The following is a 21745-nucleotide window of genomic DNA, read 5'->3' as shown; positions in this document are numbered from 1 at the left end:
TACAGCACCTGGTGCAGCAGGGCCTCTCTCACGCGGAGCTTCCATGTCAGGGCCGGCTTCAAGTCAATTTGACCGATTTCCCCCAAATTGGGCCCTGCGCTGGCTGCTCCCCTCCCACAGCTCTGTGGCGCGCCACAGAGCTGTGGGAGGGGGCGTCGGCCCCGGAAGAGGAGTGTGGCGGCTTCCCTGGATTTAAAGGGGCTGTGACTTTTTGTGTGTGTGCGCAGGTTTGTTTTTTTCTTTTGCTCAACAAAAAATCCTGGCCACCGGGGCCCCATCGAAACTGTTCAAATTGGGCCCCACACTTCCTAAAGCCGGCCCTGTTCCATGTACCACCATAATGCAAACAGTGATAAAGGAGTGGATCTGATTTCTTCAGTTTTTGAAAGATTTCATCCATGTCTTAGTGTAAACCCCCCACAAGTGTTTCTAATTCTTATGGGTAGCAGTTACTGGACCTTTAACTCCCATTCATCTGAAGAAGTGGGCTGTGCCCAGGAAAGCTCATTATACCATCTGCATGTTTTGTTAGTCTGTAAAGTGCTGCAAGATGATTCATGGTTTAAGTTTTTCTAATTCTTATGGTTTTGTTGACCAGCTCTACCATGCGCTAGTTTGTCATGCAATTAAACCCTACCTCTACTAGATAGCACAGCTGTATCGGCACAGTATTTTTAGCACCTCCAGTGAATTATATGTTGAGCTATTACTAGTGTTGCCAAGTATCTAGTATTGACATGGTATTTTCACCTCCTGTCTGGGTTTAAAAATAAATTTATTTTTTTTCAGAAAATACCAGACACATAAAATGTCCAGTATTATTTTCGCCTCCTGGCACGGGGGGAAAACACCTGGCAACCCTACACACACTCAGCAACTGGGCCCAGCCCTCAAACTGCCCCCGCCTGGCCGCCCCCGGACTCTTCCCCACCCCCACTTACCTGGTTCCACAGGGGCTTGTATTGTTGCTGGAACAGAAAAATAAAATGGCCGCCTGCAAAAAGTCTCTTCTTAAAGGGGCCATGCTGATTTTATATTTTTTAATGTTTTACATTTTATTAGCATAACTGTGGGGGTCCTTTTGTTGAGCAAAGAGGAGGGAAAAAAACCCTTTTGTCTCCCCTCCCCCCTTTTTTTCCTCAACAGAATTTTTTCCCCAGTGTGTGGGGGTTTGTTTGTTTTTTTTTTGGGGGGGGGGGTTCAGTATTTTTGGTTAAACCTTGTGGGCTTTTAAAGGTACGAGACTTCAGATCTTCTGTGGGCTTGAAACACTTATTTCCCTTCTCAAAGGTCCCTTCCCCTCTCCATCTCCAGGTCTCCAAGACACTCTAACGAGGAAGAGGACAGTGGTTTGAGGGAAGCAGAAGTCAAGCTGGAGCAGGTCCAGCTGAATCAGGAGGGGCCGGAGGAGATTCCTGAGGAGAATGAAGAGCTGAGGCAGGAGCAGCTGGAGACAGAGGAGAGTCCTCTACTTCTTGTGGAAGAAAGCATTGAAGAGCAGCAGCAGGAGGAGGAGGAGGATGACGACAAAGCTGGGCAGGAGGTTAGAGCAGAAAAATTGGATCTGTGGCCTTCCTTGGTATGGCTGGTGTCAGAAGGTCTGAGCCTCAAGGCTGCTGCTTAAGGGCTTGTCTAAATTTGGGGAAACTTGCACCAGTGTCAATGCATTGCTGTAATGTACTTGGGGACTGAAGCGGGTGGGGACAGATGCATCGCAGCAATGTGTAAAACAGGGTGTGTACTTGTGATATGTGCCTATTCCAGTAGCCTATAAGAGTCACACTAGTGCACACCCTGCTCTACGAGGGTGCAGCATGTCTACCCTGGCAGTTTGCATTTATATAGCTGAAGCTATGTAAGCACTTCTGTTACACAGTGCTTAAATGTGTAGATATCACTTTGATTTTTTTAACTGGCTTCTCTTTTCTCCACCACTCTTCCTCCTCCCCACCTCCTTTGAAATATCAGTCACGGCCCATAATGAAGAACATAGGGGTACTCTAAGTAGCACCACAAAGCCAAGCCTATAATTCTGTGTTCTAAATGATCTGTGGTGTGTGTGTGTTCTTCCCCCTCTCCTCATCATTCAGTATGAAGTGTTAGTTTCTTCACTTCTACAGAGCTAAGATACAAGACTCCTCAGGAAATTCTGAACCTGTGTGTTCAGACTCTTCTCCCCCCCCCCCCCCCTTATCACATGTTCTGGGAAGCCTTGGCCAGATCTATTAATAAATTTAAAATTAGGGTCCAGTGGTGCTGCCTTCGATGTGCTAGTGATGTCTATGCTGTATATAGTTCCAGGCATGGTGAAGCCATGGTAAACGAGGGAGACAAAGAGGGAACTCAAGCTGACTAGAAGCCTGAGTGTAACTTTTAGTTGTAATACGTGTTTGAGAAGGATTGTGATTGCATATATCTTGAGGTCCCTTTTATTAGTGTATTATGATTTCATATCTTCTTGGAATAAATGCAGTTGCTTTCTCTCTTCCCTGCTTCAGAGTAGAGAGATAAATGAGTAGTCAACTACTCACATTTCCCCGGGAGGAAGCCAAAGCTGGTGGTGGGAGGAGCTGGCTTAAAAGCGAGTTCCCACCATCACCATCTCGGTGGTGCTACTTCCCTTCCCCCTCCCCTGACCCTCGCTCCCACACTGCTGTCTCCATCAGAGGCAGCAGCATGGGTGGGGTAAAGAGAGGCTTCCATGAAGCAGTGCATGTCCACAGTGGTCCAGGCTGGCTGCAGACAGAGGCTACTTGGCAGCAGCCCCTGTCTGCAGCCAGCCCAGGCTGCCGTGGACAGGAATTGCTCCAGCCGGGCAGGCAGCCCAGCTCAGTCCTGGCTCATGCTGGGTCCAGGACCAAACCCAGCTACATCTCTGCAGTTTGCAGTTTAATGTACTAAGAGCTGAGTGGGCAGGCAGCCCAGCTCTTAAACTGCAGAGCCGCAGCGGGGGCAGCACCTGGACCCGGTGCGAGCTGGGACCAAGTGCCTTCCCTTATTGACGAATTGTGAAGTTGATAGAATTTGTATCAACAACACGATTAGCTAGTTACTCACCTCTTAGCATCTTTATGTCGGGGGGGATGTTGTACCCTTTGTAATTGGGGCGGGAGGAGAGAACTGGACAACACTGGCAGAAAACACTTTTTTTGAAAATTCCTGCGGCATGCCTCATGAGTCGGCTGTGTGATCTTGCACATGTAAAAACATTTTTTAAAATGGCATCTGGGAGGCTGAGTTTGTTTTCACATGTGAAAAATTCCGAGTGGCTTAGACCCTCTCCCACAAGGGCAGCTTTGGGCAGACTTTTTTTTTACAACCGGCATTTAATGAGCGTTGTTCCTGATCTGCTCATTTTTTTGCATTCAGGAGAAGAAGAGGAGGAGGAATGAGGAGGAGGAGACAACACCAGAAAAACGCCAGAAAGCCCCGAGCACCTCTAGCTTGGAAGGGGACGAGGATGAACCACGTGATGGCCAGTCCCCAGTGAGTTCCTCAACGGTAGGTGCTGCTGCTGAGTGTGCTCTGAATCACATGTGCTCTTAGAGCTGGCCTAACCCTTAGCGAGAGGAGACCTGGTGGTCTGTTCTGATACTGCTGAGCTATAGAGTGGAGAAGCAAGATAGTCCAATGTTTAAGACCTCAGGAAATCTGGATTCAGTTACCAGCTCTGCCACAGACTTCCAGTGTGACCTTGGGGAGGTCACTTATTCCCTGCACCTCTTCTTTTGTTGGATTTTGGTCAGCTCTTTGGAGCAGTGCCTTCCTGTTGGTACGTACAGCTCCTAGTGCAATGGTCCTTAGTCTCATCTGGGGCCTCTAAGAATTCTAATACAAAAGTAATAATCCTGACCATCTGCTACATTCATGAACTTAAACTGGTAGCCTCTTTAGCTTCCTGCTGTGTTTTTGCATGTAATATTCAGCCTGCTTTATGCACTTCCCTTCAATGTTCATACATCTACAATACTGTGTATCCAGATCTGGTAGGTGTATGGGGTAAGGGCTTTTTCCTTCTGCTCTCAGAATTGATTTTGTTGGGCATGGATTAGGATGCGGAGTGACAAGACCAGTGTGTGCAGATCTCAGAGTGATAGTTGAGGGTCTGGGAGGCCTCTTAGATGCCTGTTACCATCATGCTCCCCAAGTGGCTATCGAACCCTGTGGTGTTTGAATGCAACTTAATCTTGCCTGGCCAAGGAGAGTTATGTGATTATGTTCAAAAGGTTTTGTAACAAGAAATGTGAATCCAGGGGAGTTTCTTCTGCAATTCTCAGAGGAGCTGCTCAGATGTGGAGAAGCTCTTGTTATAGGAAACACAGAAAATGAAAATCAAACTTCTGGACAGCAATAGGACTACTTGGATTCTGGCCACGATCTGTTTGCATTGTGACTAGCGATGGGGAATGTGTGTGATTATTTTACCTTTGCCACCCACTCCCCTCTCCCAGTGCAGTGAGGGATTTTACTGCCTCACGTGACAATCGAGCTCTGGAGCTTTGCCACTTACTTCAGTGGGAACAGGACTGAGCCAACTCTGTTTCTGAAAAATCCCACCTTACCATTGGTACTTGGTACAGCAGTGAATACCCATACCTTCCTATAGAAGTAATGCTAGGAACAGTCCAGTGTGCAGCAAGGAAGGGATTAAATATTCACTGCCTGTCAGAGGCCTTTATGGTGTTGGTGCAGAAGCATCCCCACCAACCGGCCTGTAGCATATACACATTTGTTCAGAGAAGAGATGAGCTCAGTCGCTGCAAAGCAAAAAGGAGCTGAAGGAATTTCTTGCTGAAACAATAAAAATGTATTAAAAGCCTGGCTCCTCCAAAAGAAACCAATGCGTCTGGTTTGGAAAAGCATGCGCCTGGGGGAGGACAAATAGGATTAGGATGTGAGCACTTTGACCACCTTAACCGTAGGCTGGGGTGAGGATGGGGAAGCTTGCTTCTTTAGGGCAAGTATAACACCTACAGGCGGAACTGAAACAGGGACCTGAGCTGGAGCTTAGTGCATGAGATGCTACCACTTGAGCTAACAGCTAGCTGGCTGTCAGCTAAGGTTGTAGAGGAAGTGGTTTAAGTGCCACTACATTGGACAGTGACCCACACCTAGTCGGTGTGTGTGGTTTACATAACAGTTGTAGCTTGTGCTTTAGACCCAGAGGCCCTGTGCGGGTGGGTCAGTGAAGTCTAGCAAGTAGCAATCTGGGATTTCAAAGGCCTTTCTGGCCAGAAAAAAAGAGATCTGAAAACAATGGAGGACCAATGGGGTTCAAGGCATGGAGTAGCCAGCTACAGGAAAAGGGAAGCCAGGCACCTGAAGTTTTGCCACAGGCTGACTTTATAAAGCATCCAGCTGACCTCTTGGCTCCAGGCTACAGTGTTCCTTTTTGCCCTTTAAACAAAGGATGCGTGTAGCACTTCTGTAACATGGAGGGCTGGACTAGGAAGCTGGGTTCAGCAGGGGAGGCAAGTAAGCACTGCAGAAAGGCTGTGACTAGACTGTAGAGTGTCCTGGAGAAATGAAGCAGCTTCTCAGATTTGTACTTGATAGCTCTGTGGAGGTGGGAGCAGAGTTAATGGTGGACTGTTGGTGGGGGAAGGAAACAATGGAGCAGTCTCTTGTTCCTGTACATTGCCTCTCTTCCAAGCTGTAAAAACTTGCTGTAAATATCCAAACAGGGCTGTGATGGACAATTTCTCAGCTTTAGAAGCTGAAACACAGCTAGTGATCTGCACCTTGTCTCAAGATGCCAATTAACTTGCTGCTTGAGCAGGGACAGAGGATCAGAGCCCAAATCGCTGGACTCGCAATCCCAAGCACAAACTGCATCAGACGCTGTTGCAGCTCTGACTAGAGATGTTAGAAATAGTTTGATTGAATAATCGTGTAACTGCACCAAATCTTAGCTGTTACATAATTATTTGATGGTCCCTGGGGGCTGGGCTGGCAGCCAGTGTGCATCCAGCCTTGCTCTTGAGGAGCCCCGTGCCACCCTGTGCAGTTCCTTTTCCTCCCCTCGCTCCTGCTCCTTGCTGCCTCTGATAGAGAGGCAGCAAGTGGGGAAGTGCATCTAGTTCTTGGGATCAACTGATAAACTCAGGCTTATCAGTCAATCGTTTATGCAGCTATACAGTAACATCCCTAGCTTTGACTTCCTGAGCCCTGCTGACCAAGGAACTGCTCAGCAAGAGGTTCATGTTACAGGGCATAGTCCCAAACAAGTATGCTTTAAACCGGCAGAACAATCCTTTTAATGCATCCCTGTTCAACGTAATTGTAGCTGCACTCAAGCACTAACAACCTTTTCTAATCTCTTGCACATGTCTGCATTGCAACTGGACATCTCCAAGAAGACAGGTGTGTCTTGTCAGAGGCTTTACTGCTCAATTAAAACTAGCAGTGACCTCCGCGTGCATCTTAAAAACCTTCTGCTTTTTCAGGTTTTTTACTACTTATCTCCCTCTGCTACTGGAGCATAATACAGTTCTGTAGCATGTAGATGTGTGTGCAGGGCAAATTGCTGTCCAGATGGCTTCTGAATGGTAGGGTTTTTTTTGTAGGATTCCCGAGTAGTAAGGGATCTTCTGCATGCTGGCTGGAAGGCTCCCATGGCTTGTATGCCTTCTCCCCTGCACAGTGCAGTAAAACCCTCGGTGTGGGCAACACTCTAGACTTGCCTTTCCTGGAAGGCTCTTAACACAAGATGGCTGTGTCTAGACTGCATCCCTTTTCCGTGAAAGGGATGCAAATTAGACACATCACAATTGCAAATGAAGCGGGGATTTAAATCCCCTCTGCTTCATTTGCATAAACATGGCTGCTGCTTTTTTCCGGCTCGGGGCTTTGCCGGAAAAAAGCGCCAGTCTAAATGGGGATCTTTTGGAAAATAAAGCCTTTTCCGAAAGATCCCTTATTCCTTTTTTTTAAGAGGAATAAGGGATCTTTCGGAAAAGGCTTTATTTTCCGAAAGATCCCCATTTAGACTGGTGCTTTTTTCCGGCAAAGCCCTGAGCCGGAAAAAAGCGGCAGCCATGTTTATGCAAATGAAGCAGGGGGGATTTAAATCCCCGTTTCATTTGCAATTGTGATGTGTCTAATTTGCATCCCTTTCACGGAAAAGGGATACAGTCTAGACACAGGCGATATGTAAGCTCATCTGCTGCCCCTTCCTGTTTAAGTGCACAGCCTAATTTGGGCATATTTATTGGGCAATCTGTCTGCAAGTAAAGACTTTTTCAATGGGGTTTGCTTTGCCAGAAACTTCGGCTAAATCACTCCTCTGTCTCGGAGCTTCCTTGCAATGGAATGGCCAGTGTAATTTATGTACCCATCACTGATGCCATTTTCAGTCCACCCTCCTTCCTGTTCTCATCCTCCTTTTTTCCTGCACTTCTATTCTTTTTAGCTTTTTCTGTAGCTGCCCTTTCCCTCTCCTCCTCAAGAACCTACGTGAGTCTTGCAGTGGAGAGGTCCTGCAGGGTGGCCTCAGTTGCCCTTATGGTGGGATGGGAGGAGAGTAGCTTGGGGGCAGGTTGCTGGTTGCACTGGCAGCCAATGTGCATGAATCAGTGACCTCCGAGAACATGAACTGGTTGTGGCTGCAATGAGGAATGGGCTAGGTACAGATGCCATGGAACTTTTCTTCCTTCAAGACGGGATCAGTAGGCTGGAAGCATGGGGGAAGCTCTTTTTTAAAATAAATATAAATATAAATATAATTTTGTGTGTGTGTGTGTGTGTGTGTGTGTGTGTGTATATATATATAATATAAAATAAGGATGTTTGGCTGCACTGCCGTTCGTCCTTCGACACTCCGGAAGCTCATTTTCCTGATAATTCGTCCACTTGGAAGCCACCTCCAGAACTTGTTAGTCCAGCTCCATCATGTCTGCTGCATCTACCATCATGGCTGTTGTGGCAAAGTGAGGCATTATAGGGACACCCAACAGGCCAGCTGATGGTTCAGTCACTCTGTGGTATAGGCAGGGAGGTGGGAGAAAACAAGACACTTCTGAAACTACCAAAGCCTCCCTGCTAGGGTTGGGGAGAACTTGATGGGTTTTTTTTTTGAGTTGTGGCCAGTCAAGATGTGGGATGCAGGGCAAGCCAGGAAAACCCATCTCTTCTCTCTCCTCTCTCCCCATTTAGATCACAGACCGAACTGAATGCCTGAACCGCTCCATAAAGAAGAGGTAAGTCTCCTTCCTCTGACCCGTTTGTGATTCCCACTGGGCTTTGACTGACTTGGGTATCCCTGTAACACCGATGCTCACCTGAACCAAAGGCACAATTCCAAGTGATTGGGGTTGGGGGAAAGTGTCCTGTTGCTTCATGGCCTCTTGGACTTCTGTCAGAACGAGCATTTGTGACAGGGGGGAAACTATTGGTCTCTTCTCAACGAGGCTTTGGTAGACTTCGCTTTGGCCAACTTAATTCCTCCTTCCTCCTTCCTCCAGCAACAGCGTGAAGAAGTCTCAGCCACCACTTCCCGTTTCCAAGATTGATGACAGACTGGAGCAGTACACTCATGCTATTGAGGTGATGCTCCCACTCGCATAGGTGGCATGCTCTCTATCCCAGCCCCTGTATCCTCTCTGTTCTCATTGGATAGTGCTCACTCTCTCTGGCTCTTGTAGATTCTGCTGCTGTTGGCTCTAAAAATAGGAGAGATTGAGCCTGATCTACCTAAATCCTTCCATGCTCTTAAAATGAAGATAATGAATCTTGCCACTTTTGAGCAGGAGCACTGGAGATGTGAACATGCCATATTCTCCTACCTTCTGACCTTCAAATAGGGCTGTCTTCCCTGCACCTGTCTGTCCTCACTGGGCACACTGTTCTTCTGTTTAGCCTCCCTGTTCTTATTTGTTTCTGCCCCTTGACTCTGTGGGTTAGTGTATCCATCTGGGCATGTGAATCTACAATCTCCGGCCCCCAATAACTGATTCACAGAAAAATCTGCCAAGTGGTCAGGATGCCTTCACTTTGATTTGCTTCCTTTCCAGACATCCGGGAAGGCTCAGAAACTCGTCCGCCAGTCTTCCCTTGAACTTGCCACCACAAGCATGGTGGTAGCCAGCACAAAAAGCCTCTGGGAGACAGGAGAGGTTGCAACTCAGTCCTCTAAGTCCCCATCCTGCAAGGTAGGATTGCTGAGCCTACTATGCCTAGCCAACTCTACTGCAGAGAGAAGGGGTACAGCTCTCTGTTTAATATTGGAGAGCTGCCCCCTGTGTCTAACAGCATACCCTTGAGAGAGAATATTCATCCTGCTGCATGGTTGAGTGGGTTTACTGAAATGATTTAGCTGCATCGCACCATGGAGTAGGGACTTGAACAGACAGTGGCATCGGGAGTAAAAATGCGAGATTAAAGCTCCATTCTTCCCCTTTTTCTGTTGACCTCCATGTTAACTTTTGAATGCTCTGTCTTGACTTCCTACAGTTGACGAAAGCTTTGTCTGTACCTTGAATTAGCCCCAGTCACAACACTGCAGACACCAAGGAAACTGGCTGGGTTTCTCCTTGCTTGTAATGGAATGTAAGGGAACTGCTGGAAACAGTTCTTGCCTTGTTGGCATTAGGAGTCAACCCTACTTGCTGTGTGTTGATGGCTCAGTGGGATCTAATCCAAAGTACAGACAAGTTGTAAATTCTATACAATGAAAAGAAACTATTCTTCATTTCTAGTAACTTTTTTCATTTTCTGGTTCAAGTGCTGGCACAATGCTGCAATATGGAGGCTGAAAGTGCTGCAAACCAAAATGTCAAAAAAGCCAACAGCCAAAAAAGCTGTTTCACTTTCTATGGAAAAACTTTTCCATCAATACTTGATATTGTCAGGAAAAGATTTACAATATTTACATCTTGTTCCTCGAATCGGTGTCTTGTGAACCATCCATCAATACTTGGCACTTTAAGAAAAGGGCATCTCAAACCCCTGTGCCTGTAGCCATGTTCCTGCCCAGTGTGACTCAACTTGGATACATAGCCAAATACCATAGTTATTAGGCAGGTGGCTTCAGTAAATGTGATGTGAACAACGGCCAGTTTCAACAGTGTTGGTGGTAGGGTACTGAGATGTGTTCTTGTGTCCTCAGGATATCGTGGCAGGAGACATTGTGAGTAAGCGAAGCCTGTGGGAACAGAAAGGGGGCACAAAAACTGAAGCCAACGCCAAGGTAAGTCGCTTCTCCCTTGGTGCCTGTGTCTAGCACTTGCATTTGGGTATTGTGGTAGTGTTTGTTCAACAGACTTCTCTCTTAGATCAGAGGAAGCGAGAAAGAAGGATGCTTGTATAGTGAAGCATAGATTGGGGCTGCCTGCTAACAGAAGCACAGGCCTAGGAGATAGTGACAGGAAGGCTATGGAGGCTTACTCTCCTCTTCTAAATGTATCTATTATAATAAACATGCTCACTAATATAATAGTGGGCTTAGGCCAAAGCCCAAGTCCTCCCGCACCTCCCCATCTGATATCGTTTTGCATTTGGATTGAAATTCTGCAGTTTGGGCTAATTGTCAGAAGTTTTAATTTTATTAAAAGTAGCCGAATGCTCTGGAATTTGGCTGGCACAGTGGTTTAGATACCTGGGATTCTATTTCTGGGCTGTCTGCTAGCTCTAAAAGGTGTCGAGACCTCTTGTGCAGGGTATCGATGTGTCACAGCATCCCTGAGGATGACAATAGTTCAGACGCTAGAAATTTAACTCTGCTGCATCTGCTTTTTGATAGAGGCTCTTGGGGAGGTTTGGCTGAGCTCCTTTTTTTCATTGATGTTATAATGAGTTTTAAGACTGTTATTTTACCTGGCAGTTCCAATAACAATCCACCTCCCTCGTTATTTTATTGTCCAAGCAAAAAGGTGGCAGGAACAGGCAATAGCTAAATCTAACCCCAGTGTGGGAATGAGCCACATTAAATTGTTGAAGCTCACCTGCTCCTCAGACTTGAGTTAATTTGACACTTCAATAAGTTTCTTATATATTAAAAATTATTTACCTTAGCTGGCTGAGATCCAGACTGGGAAATAGGCACTTGAGGAAGGATCCTAACCATCGCTTACTCTTCTCCCGTTCAGACTACCCCTTCTGGCAAGAAGTACAAGTTTGTGCCGACCGGGCATGGCCAGTACAAAAAGGTGCCAATAGATGATGCAACGGAGCAATAGTGTGTGTGGAGTACCAATCAATCAGGTGGGTTGGTCACAGCCTCTCTCTGTAGGAGAGTCATTTTGTACTCTTCAGGCAGGACAGCTAGGATGGTTCAGTGCAATAAGCATCAGACATGGTTTTTCATCCTGTGTGTTCTCAGATACCAGCCAGACTAAGGTGCGTTGGAAGGTGCTGCATGGAGAAAGGCTGAGTTCCCACTTCTCAGCAAACAATCCTCTTCCTCTTTGGGGGTAGAAGAAGGGCATGCAAGAGGAAATTCTTTCTAGCCACTGGGGGGAATAGGATGACCATATTAGCTGCTAGGAAACTTACCTTGCGGACCACACTGTGTGGCAGGGTTCCTTTCGCTGGCCTCTGTCCCTACTCAGACTGAAAGCGCCTTTATTGAACTAGATGTGGCTTACTCTTTACAGCACAAGATCAGATTAAGCGCTGCAGTGGCTGGGGATAATGAGAGTTCATTCCAGAGAAGCATGGAAGCTGACCCAGTCTTCTGTATTCAGTGTATTCCAGTGTTTCTCAACCAGTGGTATGAATACCCTTAAGGGTACTCGAGAGAAGTTTGGTGGGGTGGTATGTCAATATAACTGAAATTTGGAGAAAACAGAATGTGTTAAGTTTTACAGCGCTTTATTATTTTTGTACTTTTTACACCCAAAAATTTCATCGCCTGCCTGGCTACAATTAAAGTGTTTAAACAAATGTGTTCCAATGATAAAAAAAAAATTGTCTAAAAACTGTAGGTACTGAGGGTTACTTATACTTTTTTTTTCCAAAAGGGGGTACTCTGTAAACAAAAAGGTGAGAAACAGTGGTGTATTCAATGGGGGCATTTAGATCAGGCCTGTGGTTGGTGGTGGGGTGATCTGATGGGAATTTGCACTGTTTCTAGATCAACCAGTGGAGCAGAAGGAATGGTCTAGTTACATTAAGCAAGACAGGAAAGTGTGTAGAGCTTATCATTGTGCCCACTTAGAAAGGTCTCTGGGTTTCTGACTTTCTCATGACCATAGTGCTTGAGAGAGCACAATGATATCTCTTAGTTCAAGGGACCAGAAGTGGAAGACTTAAAAGACAAAGAGGAACTCGCTTACAGAGGTGTGACCCTGAGCATCTGATGGCCTGTGCAGGGAAAAAAAAACACATTTGACTTCTCATAAAACATTTATTTACTTTCCAAGCTTTAGGGATAGCATGGTCTTTACAAAAACACTTCTTCCATCTCTTCCCTGTTTACCATTCACTACCCCCATCTCTTCCCTGTTTACGCTGACCCCTCATGTGATTGTGTAGCCAGACATGGAGGCCAGTAGACCACTTGATGACCAGACCCACCTCTTTGCTTTTCACTTCTATAACCTGCTTCAACTCTCTGCTTTCATCACATGCCTTGTCCTTTAAATCTACATAGATTCCTCCTTGGTGTGCTCCTTCTTATGTGTGCCAAGTCTGGCCTTGCTAAGCTTGGCTGCCCTAGATGCAGATAAACCTCATTATCTGAGTTTTTGCTGCTCGTGTAAAGGGGTTTTCCTCCCCCACCCACCCATGCAGGGAAATAAACCGTTTTATTAGCTGGAGCCTACCTAGGAGGTTAGACTTGTGTCTCTGAATCAGTCAATCCCTCCTGGAAAGGCAAGCAGGCAACAAACAGACCTCCCTTAGGCTAGCCATAGCCAATACTCAAAGGAGAGGACTTGGCACTGTTACCCAAAATCCTACTGTTCAGTGTCTCTCTGGCTCCAAATGTAGGTCCTTGAAGACAAAGAAGCTGAAATAGTTGTGGGTGCTGGGTTTCACCTCTGTTTTCACTTGTTTCTCTGACCATCCATTTCATGTCTTGGGTGTTTCTCCTCTCCCTGTGCACTTCTTTCCTCCTTCCCCATCCCACTGTCCCCTTTTACCCCCTGGCTTTCCCTTCCAGGAGGCCTGAGAGTCCCATGATGCTGCTTGGTAAGCAACTGGAAAGCTCACTAAGTAGTGATTAAAGGAAGGCGTTGAACAGGCTTCTTTGTACCTTCCACTCTTGAGTTGCTTCCTCTTTGCAGGCTCATGAAACAAGAGGTTGTTGCCAAGAGATGGCTTGTATAGTTGCTGATTTGGCTGCCACGGCGACCTCTCTTAGTAACTTCAAACACACTGAAGGGATTTAATTGTTGCTGTCCTCTTTCTCTTTCTGCATCGCATCACTAACTTTGATTCACAACAGCCTTAATTGATCTCCCTCTTGGACTTGAAATCCTCCTACAAGCCTCTTCTAAAAGTTGCCTGCCGGCTCTGGAAACCTTTCTTTCCAATGACGTGCCAGAAACAGCCCTTTACTGAATGTATCTGCTTCCTGCTTGGACGTTCTCTGCGTTTGTAGGGTTCAGCAATGCAACGTGGCCTGCTCACTACCTTCCCTTAGGGAAGCTGAGCTTTGCCTGTGTGGCAGACTGGGCTTCATTGGAAATGTAGTGAGGTGAAGTGGGTACAGTAAGGAAAGGAGCAGTTGTGTACCTTTCTGAATTGCTAAACCAAGCAAACATCTTCCCCTTCATCTGTGAAAGACCTGTCTTGTTCCCAGGGTCCCTGTCACTGTAATAGGACAGAAAGTTGGCTGACGTTTCAGTAGCTACTGAGTTATTGTCTCTTGCCAAATTGGCCTAACCTCGCAGTTGTAACAAACATTAGTTGTTCTGCTTGATGTTAATAATGCAGATCCTATGTGTGGTAATTATGGTGGCCTTTGTGTGTGCCAACTATGCTGCAGTGGCATTACTCCTACTAGGCAACAAACAGATTTTCTGTGTTTCTAGGGTCCGATTTTTTTATTTATTTTTATTTTTTGAAGCAAACTTGTTTTGGCACTGGAAAGAAGCTACTGTATACTAGCAGACAAAAGGGCTGCCAATCAAGGGCATCTGGTTGCAGGACTGAACTCTTGACCGCCATTATAGGAGACTGCAAATAGCTGATGACATTCCAAAGCAACTATGCTGAAACAAACAAAACTGGGGCAGTGTTTGGAAACCTTGCCGTGCAGAGTTAAATGAGACGTGCTCGGTCTATCTTCCCTCTTGAAAATTCCAAACTTCTAAGTTTTTTATAAACACTTCCTTCAGATTTAAAAAGCAGTGACCTGAGTCAGTTATGTGATTTCACCTGAGTGTGATTTCACCTGAGAACAATCCAATAATTTGGACTTGACTTTTAGAAAATCCAGCCACTTAAGGCTTTTACCTTGATGCATCATTAATATGATTTTGCAGTTAGTTTAGACATGGACAATGTGGGTTCAGAGTTTGTTTCAACTGCTCTCGCTGAACCTTCCCTGTGACCAGTAGAAAAGTTATACTACTTGTCAGCTATCCATGCTGGTTGTGAAGTTGTGATCTGCGTCATGTGATTTAGGATGTTGCTTCCTAGGGAAGAAAGCTCACTGTAGTGTATCTAGAGAGTTGGGGGGCAAAGGGGAGAGGTACTGCTTAAATAGCTTGTCTTGAATATGTAGTCTGCCTTGATTATATTGGTATAATCATCATTCAATGCAGTACTTCTGAGGTAATTACATAGGTCTAAGGGTCTGTCTACACATCAGTTATTTCGGGATATCCAAGGTTTCCTGAAATAGCTACCCCATGTCTTTTGAATGTGCCCGCTATTCTGAAATATAGCGGACGTGCTATTTCGCCCTCCCTCTAAACCACATACGAGGAGTTAAGGGATGGCTCAAAATAGCACTTTGTTTCAAAACTTGGTGATGTGTACACAGTGCCAAATTTCTAAATAGCCTACACAATTTGCATATCTTATTTTGAGTTTAGAGTGCAGTCTAGACATAGCCTGAATGTGCTTTATCAGTATAGCTATTCCTATAAGGAAAGAGGAATAAACGATACCTGCATAAAGGTTCCTTTTCCTTGGATAACCATACTCACAACAGGGGTTGTACTGGTGCAGCTAGATTGGTTAGTATAGATTCAGCGTAAGGAACAATCATAGAGCCATTTCTGAATCCTTGCCCTGCAAATATGGAATTAACAACAAAATAGCAATTGAGTTTTTAAACTTTAAAGTTCCAGCCTTATTTTTGGTTCAACAGCCCTTAAGGCAGTTAGATGTCCAACTCACTGAAATTTAATGGACTCTGGGTGTTGTGTTTTTTTGTTTTTTTTGAACTCCTGAAAATTCCAGACTGTCTGCACATATATTTTAATTAAAGCAAAATACCTCTATTCCCAGCCTACGTCAGTACAAGGCTCTTTGTAGCAAACCACCTTTCTCTCTGTAGGCTCGTAACTCTGATCACATGTACAGCACATTAGAACTGATTGAAAAATAGGAAGTACATTTTGGCCAAACGATTCTTATTTTCTTAATAGTTTCATAGAAATTATTCACTCTTAATTTGGGGGCTCCCCTTCCTCCCCCTCCCCTCTCGCCCATTTTCCAGTAGCAAAAATGAAAGACAATACTTGGAGTTCTGATGCTGTGAAACTGAAAAGGGAACCCTCCCTCCCCCTGAAAATTCCCAAACTATTTTTTTCAAGACTGTTCAGAATGAGAAATCCCAGCCAGCTCTGTAGCCTGTGCATAGGCCCACAGTGTAGAAGCAGGTATCAAATTTCTTTTTGGGGCTAAACATAACCAATCCTATATTAGCTATTCAGAAATACTCCTTCTTATGGCAACCTTCTTAGGGAAGTGGAAATAGCTGCAAGCTTAACCAGTCTGAGCTCCCTCCCGAAGCCCGGTGACTATGGAGATGCAAACAATGGTGAACAAACTCCCAAAACAACACCCTCCCCCCCAAAAAAATAGTCAGAAAAAACAGATTTCAGTGTAATGCTGATTAATTCACCCTCTTCCCTAAAATACCTTGTCAAACCTGAGCTGTTGTAATCAAAATGAACACGATACACTGCCAGAAAGCAACAGGAAGTGCAGAGGAGCTTCCCTTTTGGATTTGTCCTTCTCTCCTATAGTGTTAGAGAACATGTGGGTTTTAAAAACAACCCCAATTGTAAGCCTTGTCAAGACCAACCTTGGCCATCTCTCTGCTGGGACATCTATAGTGCGTTGCACTGGATCTTGGTGAAGTTTGAGAGAAGACTAAAGGCCTTCTTAGCCTTCATAGAGACACAGCTAGAGGGTGAGTGCATGCCAACATTGTAGGTGTGGCCCATCTTGCAGAGCAGAATGGAGCAGGCTACTTCTGGAGATTTTAGCCCAACACATGTTACTGTTGCATGAGTGGCAAGGGATTGGGGCAGCTAAAAGTAGGTCCTCCTTGCTAAATAGTCTGTCTTGAGCCAGAAGGGAGGCCAAGGGATAACTGATTGCAATAGGCTTCTCTGCGTGACCAACAGGAAAATCTGGAGCTGCTGTGTCAGAGCAGCTTAATCTTCCTCTTGCACTGTTAACTGTGGCTAACATCCAAGGCTTCAGAGTCAGTCATGGGGAATTGCCACGCGGGGTTAGACTAAGGAAGTTAAGTAGCAAGTAAATGACTAATCGTGTACTCGATACAATTTGTATCAAGTACATGATTAGTGGATAAGGGGCGGCTGAGACTCTACAGTTTAAATGTAGTAGGAGATGGGGATGCAGGTAGACCAGCTCCTACTACATTAAAACTGCAGAGCTGCAGCAGGGGTAGGTCCAGGACCTGGCATGAACCTGGACTGCGTCATGCCCAGTTTGCACTAGGTCCCGCTTTGCACCTCTGCCTTTTACATGTAGCAAGAGCCAGAGGCCCCCTCGCCCTTCCGCACCACAGAGATGGTGCTGAGGGGAAATGTTTTTTAAGCCAGCTTCCTCCAGCACAGGTCCTGCTTCCCCACCCACTCCAGACTTATTGGGTAGTCAGCTAATCGTCTACTCTTCTACATCCCTCGGTTAAACCAGGCAATAATAGGGCATGTCTAGACTACAGCCCTCTTTTGAAAGAGGGATGTAAATTGGATTGAAATTGCAAATGAATTATTTGAATTTTCCACGCTTCATTTGCATAATGGCGGCCATGCGTTGTCTCAAAAGGTTTTTTGGAAGTGAAACCGCTGTCTAGACACGGTTCTTTTGGGGGGGGGGGGGAAAGCCCCACCCTTTTTCGAAATATCCTGTTGTCCTCAAAAAATGAGCAGAGGATCTTTGGGGGAAAAAAGGTGGGTTTTTTTTTTTTGAAAGTGAAACCACTGTCTAAACAGCGGTTTCACTTTTGAAAAGCACTTTTGAAAATGCATGGCTGCCATTATGCAAATGAAGCATGGGACATTCAAATCCCAGCTTCATTTGCAATTTTGGTCTGTCTAATTTACATCCCTCTTTCGAAAGAGGGATGTAGTCTAGACCTGCCCTAAAGCTATGTCTGCTTTGCTGACAATGAGTGTGCAAATGAGGCATGGATTAGCATATGGCCACACTGCATTTGCATAATTTATGCAAGGTATTTTTTGTAGTGTGGATGTTTTCTTTTTGAGCAAAAAAACCCTTTTTTCACCAGATCGGTGAACCTCCTTTTTTGGGGCATAAGGATCTGGCAGGAAAAGGGTTTTTTGTGCAAAAAGAAAAGTCCCCACAACTTTCTCCCCCTCCCCCCTGCAAAAAACTGTTGCATAATTTATGCAAATGAGGCACAATGATATGCTAATCTGCACCTCATTTGCATACTCACTGCCGGCAAAACCGGCAGTGTAGCTGTAACCTAAGAGTATTTGGGCTTTGATGCTGGCCAGATCTGGCTACATCCTGCAAGGTTTCTTGCACTTAATGCTCAGGCAGTCACAGGGTAACCTACTCTTAGGGATAAGAGGCAATAAGTAGAGGCTGATTTGTAGCATGAGGCTTTATATTGCCGTGAGCTGTTTTGGTTTCACTTACTAGAGTTTAGGATAGACATTGCTAGGGACTGCAAGACTTGGACAGTGAGAAATACCTAAGCCACATGAGCACACCGTGAAGGGTGTAATTTCTCATGATGTGCCTGAAAATGGCAGAGAGGAACTACTGATGACCCCCTCAACTTTAGCGGGGGCAGCTGTAGCTTGGAAATCTTTAGATTCAGGCCAGTGCTTCCCACTCAAATCTTGCACAAAGTTTCTATGTAAATGGCAGCATTTATAGGAAATGTTTTATGTCTATTCAAGAAAAGATGCTTTTCAATCTCTCTCTCCAACCCCCCCCCCCACTTTTCTAGAACCTCTTGTGTGTTTTTTTTTTTTTAAAGTAGCATGTGTGTAGACACACACTTATTTAAAAAAATAACCTGATGTATTGGCCTACACACAATCTGAAACCCCTTGAAGGGACTTGATTTTGGCAGAAGTTGTTGATTGCTCACTCTGAGCTAGGCATCCTAAAAGCTGAAACAAACCATCCCTAATTGTTCTGAAAAAATCTCTGGCCAATTAATGCACTTGAAAGCATTTCAGAAAGGAGAAACTCTTATCATTGCAAAAGAGAAGGGCCTTCTCTCTTCCCGCTCCCCCCAACTCCTGTAACCTCCATTTACTATTAGTGGGATCAAATTAATTGATTATAAAACCTAAACCCAATAAAATTCTATTATCTGGGCTGAGTGAATTGTGGTTTGGGAGCACCATGGAACACACCACAAACTGGTCACCCACGTTCTATGTGAAGGGAATAAATCTCCATCTAGTCCTGGGTGACCAGAAATTGCAGCTACTGCTGAGGATTCCAGCAAAGAAGCCAAGAACTCCACGACTTAGAAACAGAACCCTTCGTCCAATCTTAAAAAACTGAATCCTATAAACCGGGAGGCTGACTATTAGATGTGGCAGTGTAGACTCCATTTGCACTGCCTCAACCTGTCCTGTTTCTGGACTTGCACTGGTTGGGATTCTTAAAGAAATCTAAAATACCATTGATTTAGGGCATGGAAAAACGACATGGTTTTTATGGTAAAGGTTTTCTGCAGGTTGCTTCACTGCTTTTCCTGGGTCCCTTGGTTTGACTTTTGTGGCCTGATCTCCAATTGGAATATTTAAAATGAAGCCACATATGGATATAGAACTGCTTTTCTTGGGGCCTCAAGCTGCTCTAGAGAAGTGTCCATGCACTACAGAGGCATACCCACAGATACATCTCCTATGTGTGTGGTGATGCTAATCCCCTAAAGCCCTCAGTGTAAAGTTGCTGGCTGTGAAGGACTTTATATTTTTTTACATCTAGCTCCTTACTGCCAGAAAACCTGGCTATAAAAGCTCAACTGGAGCAGCCCCCTGGAGAAGACTTGAGAGAGCACACGACGGGCTTGTTGCTAAGGTGGGATCCAGCTGGTGTCACTTCAGCAGCCACCCCGGTGCAGTCCGGTTAAAATTCTTGGAATCCTCAGTTGTCTTGCACTGGAGCAGGCTTGACTCTAACATGGTGGTAATCTTCATCATTGGTTTGGACGCCAGCTCCTTCAGTTTCCGGGCATCAAACCGTGGCCTGTGGAGAAGGGGCAGGCGGTACCAGCGTGAGACACCCTCCTCTTTCCTTATCCCTTTTTCTTCTTGCTGCTTTCTCTTCTTGAGAGTTGTCATCTGATATAAGACAGCATCCCACATCTTGATGGCCCTTGATTTAATCAGTTTGCTGTCTTGGCTGGCCTTGCCTTGAGAGCCTTCTACTTTATTTCCTGCTTCCTCGGGTTCAGGCTTGGCTGGTTCAGTTTCTGGAAATTGGGGCTCCTCAGGTTCCACTATCAAGTGCTTCTTGAGGCGAGACCATCCACTGAGCGTGGCTTTAAGAGGCCTGACCTTCTCCACAGATGGTGGTGGAGGCTCAGCTTTGGGGACGGGACTGGCTCTGGGAATGGTGGCTGTCAGCTGTCGTGGAATGACCGATTCTTCCTTTCTTTCTGTGGAGAAAGCCCTGGTATTGTCAGTGGGCACAGTGGTCTCTTGCTTCTGAGCTGCACGGGGAGTCAATGGCCTTAGACTCTTGCTGTGTGGTTCAGGAATCCACTCAGTTCTGGATCTTGCTGTGTCATTTCCTGGGGTTTCTGGGCTACTGAACTGGGGATCTGGTGTCCGAGGACTAGAAACAGCAACCCCAACAGGCTGTGTAGGACCTGAAGGGTGGGAGAGCTCTGCTGTTGTGGTGGGAAGCTTGGAGGCCTTTGATTTGGGAGTAGCTGTGGCAGCCTGGTTAGCAGTGTGAGTGACTGGTGTCTGCCCCAAAGGCCGTTCAAAGTAGCTTACTTCAAGGTGGGTGGCTGAAGACATCCTGCCCTCGTTGCTGAGGGCTGTAGGGGCCTGGCCTGATAGTGGGGTCTTCACTCTGGGTACACATACACTATGGATATTGGTGTGTGTAGCAGTAACCTGGGAAACCCCATCAGGCTCTCTGGGAGTAGCAGGCCTGGGTGTTGTGTAGGGCAGCCCTGCTGTCAGGGGAGGTAGCACTGGCGCTTTTGAATTGGGAATACCAGCTCCAGCCTCGTCCGCACCGAGAGCAACTGATGCCTGCCCCGAGGGCTTGCCAGTATGGGCTGCCAAAGACTGCCTGCCCTCACTGCTGAGGGCTGTAGAGGATTGGTCGGATAAGGGGGTCTTGGCTCTTGGTGCCTGTACGCTATGGACACATGCTTGCACTTCAGTGACCTGGGTAACTTCCACTGGGGCTTCTACGACCGGTGAGGCAGAAACAGCAGCGTCAGGGAAAACGAAAACGCAATGTGGCTGTGGTGAGCGCAGCTGGGAGTGTCTCTCTGGTGGTGTCGTCCCTCTTGGTTGCCATGGGGACTCCCGAATGCCCTGCCTGTGCACTGGGGATGCTGCTGGAGAGACCGTGAGCTTGAGGTGTTCCGAGATCCTCCTTTGCTCAGTTACTTTGAAGGCGAAAGGCTTGGCCTTCGGGAAAGGCGACGCGACATGGTGGATGACGGGTCTGATGCAGAACCGGGGCGGGAGTTGGATAGTGATTTGCGGCAATGTTCCTGGGGTCTTCAGCGGAGACGCGCGCTCACTGCGCTCTAGGTCTGGGCTGGCCTCACTCACTGGGGAGAGGCTGGCCTGGAACGATTTGACTTGCTGGGTGGCTGATGGTGCTTGCTTTGCAACTTTCTTTAAGAGTCTCTGGAGCCTAAGATTGTCCTTCCCAGGTTTTGGAAGTATGGCAGGGGGTGGTGTCTGTGGGCGGAGCATTGCTGGCTCGTAAGGTGATGGCACCGTTATCAGCATTTTTTTTAATCCCCTGAAACGAGAAACAAAGCTTAGAGATGACCTCAGCAACGGATCTGCTTAACCCCGTACATGCTGCGGTGCTGGGCATGCCTACCCAAAGGTGGGTCTGCTGGCAGCAGGCCCCAAACATTTGTCAGTAGAGCCTCCATGTGTTGTCCCTGAGGTGTGCGGCTTGTTTCAGAAGCAATGCATTCCCTGGGAGAGGGAGGAGCATCCTACTGGTGCTTGTATCCCTGGCTCTTTCAAGACAATACGTGTCTAATGAACAACTTTCCCCATCACTCCAGTTTAACGGCCTGGGGCAGGGTTTGAGATGTTAGTAGGCTGTTAGAGGCAGGGGTGCTGGAACAGTTTGGATAGTGGGGCTGCTGAGAGCCTTTGAGCCACAATGGAAA

General features: G+C 46.3%; 2 protein-coding genes across 7 annotated transcripts in view; one reads left to right on the top strand and one right to left on the bottom strand.

Annotated features, from left to right (window-relative positions):
• Positions 1 to 21745, top strand: part of LSP1 (lymphocyte specific protein 1) — a 94601-nt gene that overhangs the window by 68183 nt on the left and 4673 nt on the right. For 3 of the 6 annotated variants that reach the window (XM_075928152.2, XM_075928156.2, XM_075928154.2), the window contains 7 exons: positions 1291 to 1543; positions 3370 to 3501; positions 8155 to 8198; positions 8463 to 8544; positions 9012 to 9149; positions 10106 to 10186; positions 11085 to 11199. In XM_075928152.2, coding sequence (XP_075784267.2) covers positions 1291 to 1543; positions 3370 to 3501; positions 8155 to 8198; positions 8463 to 8544; positions 9012 to 9149; positions 10106 to 10186; positions 11085 to 11174 — 820 coding nt within the window. In that variant the 3' untranslated portion in view covers positions 11175 to 11199. Of the gene's footprint in view, positions 1 to 1290; positions 1544 to 3369; positions 3502 to 8154; positions 8199 to 8462; positions 8545 to 9011; positions 9150 to 10105; positions 10187 to 11084; positions 11200 to 11317; positions 11335 to 21745 lie in introns of all 6 variants that reach the window. The other 3 variants (XM_075928155.2, XM_075928157.2, XM_075928153.2) reach the window with 2 other exon arrangements.
• PRR33 (proline rich 33) overlaps positions 13833 to 21745 on the bottom strand; it is a 35972-nt gene continuing 28059 nt past the window's right edge. The window contains exon 2 of the mRNA XM_075928151.2: positions 13833 to 21360. Coding sequence (XP_075784266.2) covers positions 19461 to 21347 — 1887 coding nt within the window. The 5' untranslated portion in view covers positions 21348 to 21360 and the 3' untranslated portion in view covers positions 13833 to 19460. The remainder of the gene's footprint in view (positions 21361 to 21745) is intronic.

This window comes from Pelodiscus sinensis, chromosome 5 (assembly GCF_052426305.1).
Source record: "Pelodiscus sinensis isolate ZL-2025 chromosome 5, ASM5242630v1, whole genome shotgun sequence".
Classification (NCBI taxonomy): domain Eukaryota; kingdom Metazoa; phylum Chordata; order Testudines; family Trionychidae; genus Pelodiscus; species Pelodiscus sinensis.
The sequence above is the reverse complement of the archived record's forward strand: the minus strand, read 5'-3'. Positions and strand labels throughout refer to the sequence as shown.